Source organism: Cebidichthys violaceus, unplaced genomic scaffold, assembly GCF_023349555.1.
Source record: "Cebidichthys violaceus isolate CVI_PGR_0920_01 unplaced genomic scaffold, fCebVio1.0.p SCAF_9, whole genome shotgun sequence".
Lineage (NCBI taxonomy): Eukaryota > Metazoa > Chordata > Actinopteri > Perciformes > Stichaeidae > Cebidichthys > Cebidichthys violaceus.
The window spans coordinates 6,335,105-6,347,719 of NW_027176975.1; the positions used below are offsets into that span (position 1 = coordinate 6,335,105).

The 12,615-nt window shown below is 38.0% G+C and overlaps 1 protein-coding gene across 1 annotated transcript in view; it reads left to right on the top strand.

The window, feature by feature from the left end:
- Positions 1–10,370, top strand: part of bmpr1ba (bone morphogenetic protein receptor, type IBa) — a 65,078-nt gene extending 54,708 nt beyond the window's left edge. The window contains exons 4-13 of the mRNA XM_068703574.1: positions 3,352–3,514; positions 3,604–3,706; positions 4,169–4,271; positions 5,168–5,264; positions 5,368–5,506; positions 5,644–5,836; positions 7,448–7,745; positions 7,945–8,120; positions 8,230–8,360; positions 8,459–10,370. Of these exons, the coding sequence (XP_068559675.1) occupies positions 3,352–3,514; positions 3,604–3,706; positions 4,169–4,271; positions 5,168–5,264; positions 5,368–5,506; positions 5,644–5,836; positions 7,448–7,745; positions 7,945–8,120; positions 8,230–8,360; positions 8,459–8,584 (1,529 nt within the window). The 3' untranslated portion in view covers positions 8,585–10,370. The remainder of the gene's footprint in view (positions 1–3,351; positions 3,515–3,603; positions 3,707–4,168; positions 4,272–5,167; positions 5,265–5,367; positions 5,507–5,643; positions 5,837–7,447; positions 7,746–7,944; positions 8,121–8,229; positions 8,361–8,458) is intronic.
- Positions 10,371–12,615: the final 2,245 nt, after the last annotated feature.

A 12,615-nucleotide genomic window follows, 5' to 3' on the forward strand; every position in this document is an offset into this window, starting at 1 on the left:
ACACACACACACACACACACACACACAGCAGTAGCCAGGGATCCCAGGTGCAGGATGGATGTGAAAGGCTTTGTGTTTTGTCAACAGCACAGCAGCACCTCACATGACTATCCAGTGAACTCACACAGGGAGGACAGGGCAAAGAAAGTGGAAGATGAGAAGAGGAAAACGAGATGGGGTATAAGGAGGTAGGGAGGCTGTTGAGATTTGAGAATAAATTGGAGGAGAGAGGCAGAGATGGGCTAAAGAAAGAGATATAGGACAAAGAAGAAAAAGGGGGGAGAGAGAGAGAGAGAGAGAGAGAGGTTGGCATCGGGTGAGACACAAAGTGAATGAGTATTCGGGAGCAGGATGGAGTAAGTGATGGGAGGGAGGGGGACAGAGTGAGAGAAAGGGTGGAAAAGGCCAGTGGCCTCTGCTCGGTCCCCTCTGTGTGCTGCTAAACTGCCCACCAGTTCCCCGCAGCTCTGTCACTTCTCGTTTGTTAATTCCCCTTTCTTCTCCCCCTCCTACTCTTCCTCGCTCCCTTTCTCTCCAATCGGTCAATTGTTAGTGTGACCCCTTTAAACCCCACCGTCCCTCTCTTGCAGTATTGTCAACACAGTATCAGTGTGTGCAAGAGAGACATTTAGAAAGCGAAGTGCTTGATCACAAATGGCTATGCTCGTTTGAAAGCATCTTCTGCAGTTATTTTTGTATTGAAAGTTTTCCTTGTGCTGAGGAAAACATCTAATAAACAGGATATTATGAAGCTACAGAAGTGAATTCCTTTTGTTTTTTTCTGTTTCTGTTAAGTTGAGGAACTATATAATTTTAATACCACACACACTACTTCACTGATGAAAACGAAATGTGACTTTGGACTACCAATGGAAGTTGTGGGTCAGAAAACCAGTTGCTGATGTATTCTAAAACATGTTATAGTCAACATACATGAGATGACTGAGCAGGAACACCTCATGCATTAAACAGCTTTTGCTCCTTGATCATAACACAAAGGACTTCATATTTCTATTAGCATTAGCTGTGACTTTCCTTGCTTTGAGCCTTGGTCACTGAAGTCAGCATCACGTAACGTTGTGGTTCCTTTTTGTGAATACAGAGTCATGAATGTCAATCAATACAAGTGCAGCACATTGACAACAAAGCACATCAGACATTAGTGACAGTGATCAAGAGAGAAAGAGACGTTTGTGACCCACATGGGCATATATTTCTGGGCGCGAGTGTGTAGTATTGCGAGTGTGCATTTGTGTCTGTATGTTTCAGTCTATTAGGGAGCTTCAAGTGTTTATCCTTATAGGAAGTTCTTTGATGTTTTGTGAAAGACAGTCAAGCTCAGATGAAAGAGAAGATACCACACCCATTCTCTGACAGCCCTGGAAATATATAGCACATTTTCAAGTGTCCATCTAATCCAATTCTTTTTTCAAAGGTGAGGCTCTCTGTAGATAATCTCCCTATCCAATGAACACTATTAGCCCTCATGGCCTTATGTTCAGTTAGTTTCATTAGCCACATCCCACTCGAGATGCCACCAAAACAAGGTTCATGCTAGCTTGTTCACTTTTAGAATATATTTCATGATGGAATATTATATCCAAGATAGTACAAATGAACAGCACAGCTTCACGAGGCAGCACTTTGTCTTTGATTAATTATATTTTCATGGAGATATCAGACCAGCAGAGAACCTTGCATTAATGACTTAAGTCATTATAATATTCCAACAAAATGATAAATCTTGGAAGTAATTTAACTTCAGTGTGTATACTTCCTGGAGGAGTTGCTTAGGATTAAGACTAATTCAAAAAGATGAAAGTTGACTACAAAAGCTGAAACTGAAATTTAAATATCTTAATATAAATCCCCTGCCTCTGAGCTTTTCTTCATAATGGAACTATTATCTGGTAGACAAGTGTGCAGACATTTAAGCTGTCGCACCAAAAGCTGTTGTCGTGATTGAGCACATGAGCTAAGAATGGAGAATAGAGTGTGAAAAGATGGGCAATTAAAAACACCAGGTTTAGAAGGTTTAGAAGGACACGTACTGGGTCCCATTAGCCATAAAGGGTTTTTAGCTATGCCTGGCCCATTTGTGTATCTCCTATGCGTCATATATTTTTCATGTAGACTATATGCTGAAAAACAATTTTTTGCAGTGTTTGTGCTTTCAATTTCTAAGAAGGATACCTCAACCGCTTACACTTCACTTCATGTTAACATTATCAGAGAGAATTAAAAGTACATATATGGTTCATACATTCTGACTGTGTCCTCCACACATACTGTTTGTGTGTTTATTGATTTCCATTGTTTGTAAGAAGCACCTGCTTAAAAAAGAAAACCTGAACTCGATAACGAGAAGTTGAAAGAGGAGTAGGAGAGCAGATTCAGTTCAATATCTGCTCGTAGTTAATTCCAGAGAGGAAGGACTCATGCTTATTTTGGACCATCTCCACTTGCAGCTGTTAAGCATCTGGTCTCAATGATCATGCTGGAATGAATACAAATCTTAAAAGCCTTGAAGGAAAGACACTTCCGTGACCCTTTTTTTTGGTCAAGTGACAAACAGGTGCCCTTTTGAAATAGGATAAGTAGGGGATACAACAGCTTCGCTCTAATTCTTAGGAGCTGTATCAGTAGTAAAATAAAAATCAGCTGTGACACAGTATCAGGTTTACAAGCTTATAGCTCATACTCAATTTTTGTATTTATTTACAGTTCTTAGTGGATTTATTGTAGTAATTTAGTTTATATTTCAGTTCAGTCAGCTGACTCACGTGAATACAGCTAAGTGTGCACAGAGTTGATATTTGCCGTCTTGGCTCTGACCTCGTCACTCCCTGCAAGCGCTCACCAGCGCAGCAGAGATTGGGGGAGTAAAGATAAAAAACCTCTCCTCAGGGGAACTTGGTGGACGCTGAGGATCTGCTCTGCTCATGACATAAACTATGAACAGCAGAGGCCGTGGCAGAAAAACCTTTTACAAACATGTTGGAGCATGTTTCACCGAATATTAAATACCTTATATATCTCTTTGCTCTTTATTTATGACTTAAAACCATTTTATTTAAACTTAACATTTAGTTAAAAAAACTTTTTTCCCCACTCACAAAGCCTCACAGATGATGTAACCCCTAGTTCTGGCTGTATTACTGCAGATATTTTCTGGTTTGCAGATGCTCTGTAGACTAAACACCCTCGAGTAGCATGAGCCCAAACATTTGATGCCATTAATAATGCAATACTTGATCCGAGTGCGTTTTCCTCTCTTAAAATGTTTTATGAATCTATGATGCATGCATGTGGTTTCAACTCATTTTTTTCCTCTTTTTGCCTGTTTTATAGGCAATATATTGGACAGTATGCTACTAAGAGCATCCAGTAAGGATTCAGTGGAGAGTGGGAAGGAGACTAGTGGCAGCACAGCTCCTGCTTCGTCCTCCGAACGACTACTGTGGTGTCACTGTTATCACCACTGCCCCGAAGATTCAACCAATAATACATGCAGGTACTGTAAGGAATGGACTATCAAATGTAACACACGTGAGACATTATCTTGTCTCAGTGGTTGCTTTACTTACTGTCCATGTTTTCCAGGACCGATGGCTACTGTTTCACAATGGTGGAGGAGGAGGAGGGAGGGGTGCCGGTCCAGACTGCAGGATGCCTCGGGCTCCGAGGATCAGAATTTCAGTGTAGGGTGAGTAGATGATCGTAACATTACAATCCACAGAGCTGCTCCCTTTTGCAACCATTTCCGTAACACGCTCTATCTCAGATCTTGATCTTAATTTAGACGTAAAGAAGCAGACAATTCTTACATGACTGTACATACTCATGTCACTTTATGTGACTTATTTGTAACAAAATTACTTTTAAAGCTTTAACTATCAATCATTTTCATTTTTGATGAAAAAAAAATTTCAATTCAGTTTTAGATTTTTTTTCATATTAAATGATATATATTAGATTAATAGTTAAAAATGTACTTCGCAATATCCCAGAGACAAATTTAACATCTTCAAACCCCTTTTTCTAACGATTGTCAAAATTGTTGAAAAAAAAAAATCAGCTAATCAGTTTATTGTTTAATCAACAACTGAACACAAAAATTATAAAAAGGAAAAAGAAAGAAAGAAAAAACCTCTTTTCTGTCTTCCAGGAGACCGGGAACTCTCGTCAAAGGAGATCACTGGAGTGCTGTACAGACCAAGATTACTGTAACAAAAACCTGCATCCTACACTGCCGCCACTCAAACCACCTCGTAAGTGTATCTATCGCTCTCCTCTCATCCCTCCACAACTCTTTCTTCCCCGTGAAACACAAGAAAGATTTTTAAGCGCTTTACTTGTTCTCCAGCTGACAGGTGACACTGTGGCAATGATATGGACAGGTCCAAGAACTGTGAATGATGGTGTTCCAGCACACAGGATTCAGAGATAGAGATATCATGACGTTGTCAGAGAGTGAAAGATGGCTTAAGTGGGGGAGACAGCAGGAGTTACTGTCAAACTGTCCTGGAGCTCGCCAAAGATGCTGGGTGTCGAGAGAATACTACAGTCTCTACTGTGTACAACTCTATACACCATGTGCAAGTGTGAGAGTCCTTTTGTGTATTTGAGAGACGGTAAGCCTAGATTCCCCGGGAAATCATAAGCCCCAGCAGACACCGAGGGCGGCCATCAATCTGAAACCTTATCATAGGGGATCAGGAAGAGAAATCATCGACTAGGCTGAGGGCTTCCTTTCGTTGACTGAGGCCTTGAGGGAAAACAGTGTGTGCCAGAAGAAAATGAAAAATTGATGAGTGAAATATGATTTGTCCTTGATTTACTGGACAGTGGTTCTTTCAAGTGACTTGTAGGAATGACTGATGTCATTGGTATCATTTTCATTATGTCCCCCCATGTTGTAGGGATGCTAGAGGTTTTGATCTGAGGTTTTTTTTTACCAGAAAATGATTACCAACCATTTTTCTCAAGAATGTCCATTTGTTGGACATACTGTACTTGTTGATCATTGTCAGAGAAAAGACTAATGTGATTGTTGTTTTTCATTCTGACATTATTTCATCCTTCCCCTCTCTTCTATGCCATCATACTTTTCCTCTCTCACCATCCCGCAAAACCTTTTTTCACCTCTTCTTCCTCCCCTCTCCAGTCTATGTAGATGGAAAGATCCACCACATGGCCTTGTTGATCTCAGTCACTGTGTGCAGCATTATACTGGTTGTCATTATTGTCTTCTGCTACTTCAGGTATGTGACAATCAAATACACACAAATCCAGATATGTTCACACTTTGTTCTACATTCTCCAGCAACACTTTTGAAGGAGCTGAATAATTCTGTGTTTTTACAGGTACAAGCGTCAGGAGTCTCGTCCTCGGTACAGCATTGGTCTGGAGCAGGATGAGACCTACATCCCCCCTGGAGAATCTCTGAGGGACCTGATAGAGCAGTCACAAAGCTCTGGCTCAGGCTCAGGGCTCCCTCTATTGGTGAGATACTCATATTGCAGCTTGGGACGTCCTCTATCCATCAGAGGCTCACTGAACCTCATTTCAGGTTCCACTTAAAATGTAAGGAGCTAAATGTGCTGAAACTCACCCTTTTTACATCTTTTGCTCCTCCTTAGGTGCAGCGAACAATAGCCAAGCAGATCCATATGGTGAAGCAGATAGGCAAGGGGAGGTATGGCGAGGTGTGGATGGGCAGATGGAGGGGAGAAAAAGTGGCTGTTAAAGTATTCTTTACCACTGAGGAGGCTAGTTGGTTCAGAGAGACTGAGATTTACCAGACCGTCCTCATGAGACATGAGAACATACTGGGTAAGACTGGTTTCTGTCTGTAAGTCATGTGTCATGTATTACTTCTTTCAATCCTGCCCCTTCCTGTTACTGATTTCTAGTTTCTATCTCTATTTTTTTAGTCTGTATGCACCTCTTTGTCAATCTATTTGTCTGTTTTTCATTTACTCATGTCTTTAAAATGAATCTAAGTAGACTATTTGTGCTCCATCTCAATTAACAAAGAGCCCAACAGGAATTTGAAGGGACAGTAATAAATAAGTTTGTCTAATATAGTATCAGTTATACTAAACAATCCTAAATTATGGATGAACGGATGGGTGAGAGGTGACTGCAAAATTAGGAGTAAATACACGCCATAGTTGGAGTGGGACTGTGTCCATTGTTAACTGTGCTGCACTAGACTCCACTCACTGCCAAAACAAATCAATTATAGCCCAGAGACCATACATCCCAACAAATTATAAAGAAGACAACAACAGACTGCATACCAAAGCGTGTATAATTAAACACTGCAAGTTGCATAGTAATGAAGTAGTGGGGCAAAAGATCACTTGCCTGTGAACTTGAAGACAGACTATATGCAGACAGTGCATAATGTTGCCTTCACAGTCAATACTACATTTATTTTAGATTGAGCACTAGGATCTATAATATCGACGTCATGAAATCCACAAATCAGACAACTGCCAAGATGAACATGTTGATTGAGGGCTACAGGACAGCTTCCTAAAGATAAACAAACTTTAATGCTTAAAATTACTTACTTTGCATGATTAGCTTCAAAAGTAATTACTACTTCTATGATTAAGCCTAACTTATTCAGTAAAGACAGACTTCCTTTGGGAGTTCTTTCAAATGTGGAAGAGTTACAATGTGGTGTACGAAAAGGAAGCTATTACTATTCTCTATATCCACCAATGACCTTCCTTTTGTTCTCAATCAAGGAAAAGAAGTTATGTACGCAGATGATACAACACTATATTTACAAGAGGTATCCATTGAAGAAATGTCTAGTGAATTGGATAGGGAATTACAATCAGTGGTAATGTGGGCGTGGAGTACAAAGTTAGTTCTTAATTTATCAAAAACAAAAAGAATTGTACTTGGATCAATTATTAAACTTAAACATAAGCCACAGTTGAATCCATCTGTACAGTTTTGCCTGTAGAAGAAGTAAAGGAAACCAAATTCCTTGGAGTAATATTGATTGAAGTAGTCAAAGCAGATTGAAAAACACTGTTCCAGTGAAAGGGGGAGGTCTGGTGGTTATTAATATGAAGAGGCGGGCTAAATTTTGACTACAATGCATCGCCTACATTGATCAAACATTAGTTCTCACTCATTTGGATTATTGTCCAGCAATGTGGTCAAGTGCATCTAATAAAGACTTGGAAAAATTTCAAGACTCACTCTGAACTCTTGTTTCTTGTAGATTTATTTTTGTTTGCTTGTTTTTTTTTCCCTTTTTTTGCTTTAGATTAAAATATGTGATATTTTTGTACAAACCCCAGACAGAATAGTCACTACCTTTGTTATAAATAATGGGGATAAATAATTAAACAAATGAAGAAAGAAATATAACAGACTCCCTGCCTGTTTAACTCTTGTTTACTCTGCCTCCATTCACAGGTTTTATAGCTGCTGATATTAAAGGAACTGGCTCCTGGACCCAACTCTACCTAATCACAGACTACCATGAAAATGGCTCTTTGTACGACTACCTCAAATCAACCACTCTAGACAACAAAGCCATGCTGCGGCTGGCCTACTCCTCTGTGTCAGGCCTTTGTCACCTCCACACCGAGATCTTTGGCACCCAGGGCAAACCTGCCATTGCTCACAGGGATCTGAAGAGTAAGAACATACTGGTGAAAAGAAATGGGACCTGCTGTATAGCTGACCTAGGACTGGCAGTCAAGTTTATCAGGTGAGGGAATCACTCACATTTTTTGCTATGAAACATGATTTGGTTAAATATTCCTCTACTTGATTTGAATCCATATTTTGCTGAATTTAAGCTCCGGTAGAGAGTCGGTCATAATTTAAAGTATTTTGAACTTGAGGATTAAGTAATGTGCATAGCTCATTCATCTTTCATTTTTAAATTCTTACTTTGATCTTCGCAGTGACACCAATGAGGTAGACATCCCTCCCAACACTAGAGTCGGTACAAAGCGCTACATGCCTCCAGAGGTTCTGGACGAGACTCTGAACAGAAGTCATTTTCAGTCGTACATAATGGCCGACATGTACAGCTTTGGGCTCATTCTCTGGGAGATCGCTCGCCGTTGTGTTTCAGGAGGTAGATAAACTTTTAATGTATTTCTTTTTTTCTTTGTAATTTTTTCATGGCTATGCAGGAGCGATTTTTGACACATGAACAGAGCATGTTTCCTTTTTATTCGTTGTAGGGATTCTTGAAGAGTACCAGTTGCCGTACCATGAGTTAGTTCCTACAGACCCTTCATATGAAGACATGAGAGAGGTGGTCTGCATCAAGAGACTACGACCATCCTTTCCTAATCGATGGACCAGCGACGAGGTAAAATACATCAAAATAGGCTACATATACACACGTATATATATATACACAAATTCACAAAGTAATGACCTTCCTAACATAAATCTGTAACTCCTCAGTGTTTGAGACAGATGGGGAAGCTGATGACAGAATGCTGGGCCCACAGCCCGGCCTCCCGTCTCACAGCTCTACGGGTCAAAAAGACACTTGCCAAGATGTCAGAATCGCAGGACATCAAGTTATGAGCACTGCCAGGTGTGTGTTTACACACACATAGAAAGGGCACTAGCAATCACACAATCCTTTTTCCTGGGAACAGGAGTCGGGACAGGAAGCAAGATCACCACTTGAAGATCGCAGGATCACACACTTTGAGTCCAGATGCCCAGAACTCTACAATCCAAGTCCCCCTTGAAAATAAATATGTCAGGACTCCAATGGTTAAATAAATAACTAGAGCTAAAATTAGTCAAGAAAACAATGTGGCCCAGTGTGGCCCTGTCAGAGAATATGAGACATTGTCATTTCAAACTAACTCATGGTCCTGTTCACATTCTCCAAAAGCCCTGGGAAAAAAAAGTTGAGTTTAACTTGGCTCTGTAGCTGCAGAAATATGCAAACAAGCTACTGATCAGTGAGTGGAATACTATATCACTGCTTTCTGTGAAAGCTACCCTACCTGTAGATGTAGGTTCGATTGATATCAAAACACTGTCAACCCACTACTGCCTTTATGTTCTACAGTAATTGGATTGAACACACTTTTGTCACTCTTATTAAATTGACTTCTTTTACAATGACTGACACTATGTGGCAGAAAAAAAAGGTGTACTTTTGAGGCTTTAAAAGTGTTTTTACGGTGGTAACGTTTGACTGGATGTGAAAGTTGAAAAAGCTTATATTCCATGTAAAACTCAAACTCTTCGAGACCTTTTGTGAAAAATAAAGTTTATATGTCCAAATAAAATCTGGATTGAGGCTCTACATGCCTCTGTGTTTCCTTGCCCTGTGTCAGGGGAGGGGGGCTTTACAGTAATGAAGCGATTGAAGCAGAACGATGCCACCCGTAGGTGCTCTGCAGCCATTACAGAAACTGTTGCACACTAACTGTATCGGTGACTTCTTGTTTGATGATGTAGTGATTTATTGTAAATGTGTGGAATTGTGCCTGTGTTAGTTTAGGGGTATCACAAGTTGTTTGTCACGGGGGACTGCTGTCATTCAGACACTCCCAGTAATACAGAGTGGCTCCCATAAATAGGCTGATGATGGATGTGTGTGTTTTAGGCAACTTGACCAGAAGCCTTCACTTAAGATGCAACAGCCATACACACAATATTGTTGAAAAAGAGACTGGACCTAGAAAACGCCCACAGCCATCCCCAAACTAGAACCAGAATTACCCAGTGGACTTCACCACCACCAGGCTGCCTCATATATATATATATATATATATATATATATATAAATTAAAGAACATGTTGAACTGATTCACCATAATAAACCATTTACACTGAAATCAAATGGCGATTGTCATTAAAAAAATCCATTATCTGGCTTCTATCAGGCGAGTTTCTCCCCTGATTTAAATGTTCACATGGTAGCAGTCAAGTGTTAGAAAGCTTTACAGCCTTACTGTCTCAGTAAGACATAGTTCTCAAGGTAAATATTGAACCTTTCATCATCACGGTTAGCAGACTGTTAGGTCTTCTACAGTCGTCTGCTGATACATTACTTCATTTTTAGCTTTTTTTAGTCCATTTGTAAAATCCTTTACGATACGATGAACTTTGCTTCAGGTCGATGAGTTATGTTTTTTTTTTTTTTTTTTATTTCTGCCAACTAAAATAATGTAAGGCTCTATCACTATCAAAGGTGTGGCAGATTTGTTGTGTTATTCATGCCCTTTGTTTCCTCTTGGGTGTTGTGCCTTATTTAATCTGTACCTGTAGTTGTCTGTGAGAGAAAGTGATGTTTTTAATTCAGTAAAAAGGATGAACATTCCCCCTAATAAAGTGTTTCACTCATCCACATGGCTGATGCACAGTTTGTGGTGGCTGAATGAGGTGCATACCAACCAGCTACTTGGCGGTGCCGCTTACTGTTAAGGCATGTTCTCCATATTTTCTTTATTTAAAAAAAGCGACATGCCTCATTGCAATCCACTGGTGCTGCTGAGCACACAGCATGTTCGACAGTGACACTGTAAAATGTTCTGTTTCAGTTTATTTCCCTTCAGGCTACTTTATCCAATTACTTCTTGAGTCTGGAACCTGTAAATATGAATTTCAAAGGAAAAAAAAAAAGGTATTAAATCAAAGCATTGCTGTTCAAATGTATATTAATTAATAGTCTACAAATGGCATGATACCGATTTCATTATCAATTTCTCTTATCGATCCGATTCTTTATTGATTCCTGATAAGTTGATGGGTGGATTGAGTACATACAGGCAAGGCTCCACATTAACTTATTCTAACCACTGACTATAACTATATTTGTATTTAAATATTTGCATTAGTAGTTTAAAGTATGTATTATAAGTTGCTTGTGTGTGTGTGTGTGTGTGTGTGTGTGTGTGTGTGTGTGTGTGTGTGTGTGTGTGTGTGTATGATCACACATGTAGCAAAAATGAAAGTTCCATTGAAAAACCCTGTCAACCCTGATTCACCTTGTAACATTGTAATATCACTCTATATGAAATACTGACTTCTTTATGACTCCCTATACTATGATATTTTATGACTTTCTATACTATGAGTTGTTTAACTTACTTTACTATGATTTTTCATTACCTTCTATACTATGACATTTTTATGACATACCATATTATGATTTTGACATAAAAGTTAGCTTATGGATTTACTGTACTGTTTTGTGACCTTTATTATGACATACAGTGACTTTTGACTTACCAAACAATAATTTATGAAATAATATTTTAGGGCTTTTTATTAATTATATAACTTTTTTGACATCTTATGACATACTATACTATGACTGTTTTCATTAAATTATTGATATACTATACTGTGACTTTTTTGACATACTATGCTATGACTTTATTCACAATATTTTTTGGCATTTTATGCTATAATGTTTTTCATGAAATATTTGTCTATGAGCTTTTGGCAATCTTTTTTGATATACTACAGTATGACTTTTTTCATGATATTTTTCGACATACTATTCAATGATTTTTTTCATAATACCTTTCAATATACTAGTCTATGACTTTTCGACATACTATCTCACGTAATTTTTTCATGATATTATTTGACATACTATACTCTGACTTTTTCTTGACTATACAATGACCTTTTTTTGACATACTACACTATGACTTCTTCATGACTACACTAGGACTTTTTCACATGAGTTTTTGACATTCTATGCTATGACATTTTACAGATTTTTTTCAACATACTTTGACTTTTCACATTTTTCTACATACTACACTATGATATTCTTCGACATAATGTACTATGACTTTTTATTTACTGACTTTGACTTATGTTTTTCTAAAATCTATACTACTACTTTTTCATGACTTTTCAACATACCATATTATGACTTTTTGATATAGTATGATTTTTTTTGATATTCTATAAAAATACTTTTTTTACTTGCTAGACGATGACTTTTTTACTTTTTTCAAAAAACTACATTTACTTTTTTCGACATATAACATTTTTCAACATACTATAGTATCACTTTTTTTATGATTTTTTTCGACATACTATACTATGACTTTATTCAACATACTTTGACTTTTTTATAAATTCTTTCGACAAATTACTTTTTAAAACTTTTTTCGACATACTATATTCCGACTTTTTTCGACATACTATACTATTATTTTTTTACTATATTATGACTTTTTAAAAACTTTTTTAGGACTTTTTAATGATTTTCTTTGACATACTATAGTATAGTATGTTGAAAAAAGTAAAAAAAATCTATTAGTATAGTATGTCGAACCTTTTTCAACATACTATACTAATACATTGTTTTTACTTTTTTCGACATACAGTACTATATTATGACTTTTTTCGACATACTATACTATGACTATACTAAATGCATAGACTAAATTAGAATTTAACCTTTGGTTTTGCTGTGTGAACTTGCATCCTCTATGTGTCTGCATTAGGAGAAGACAAGGCAAGAGAGTTAAAGAATGCGCTACTTGGACATATTCAAATATCAAATATTCCTGTGAATGCAGTGGTTAAGTACATGATCCAAAATTGTTTTATTAAAGTTCACAATTCTT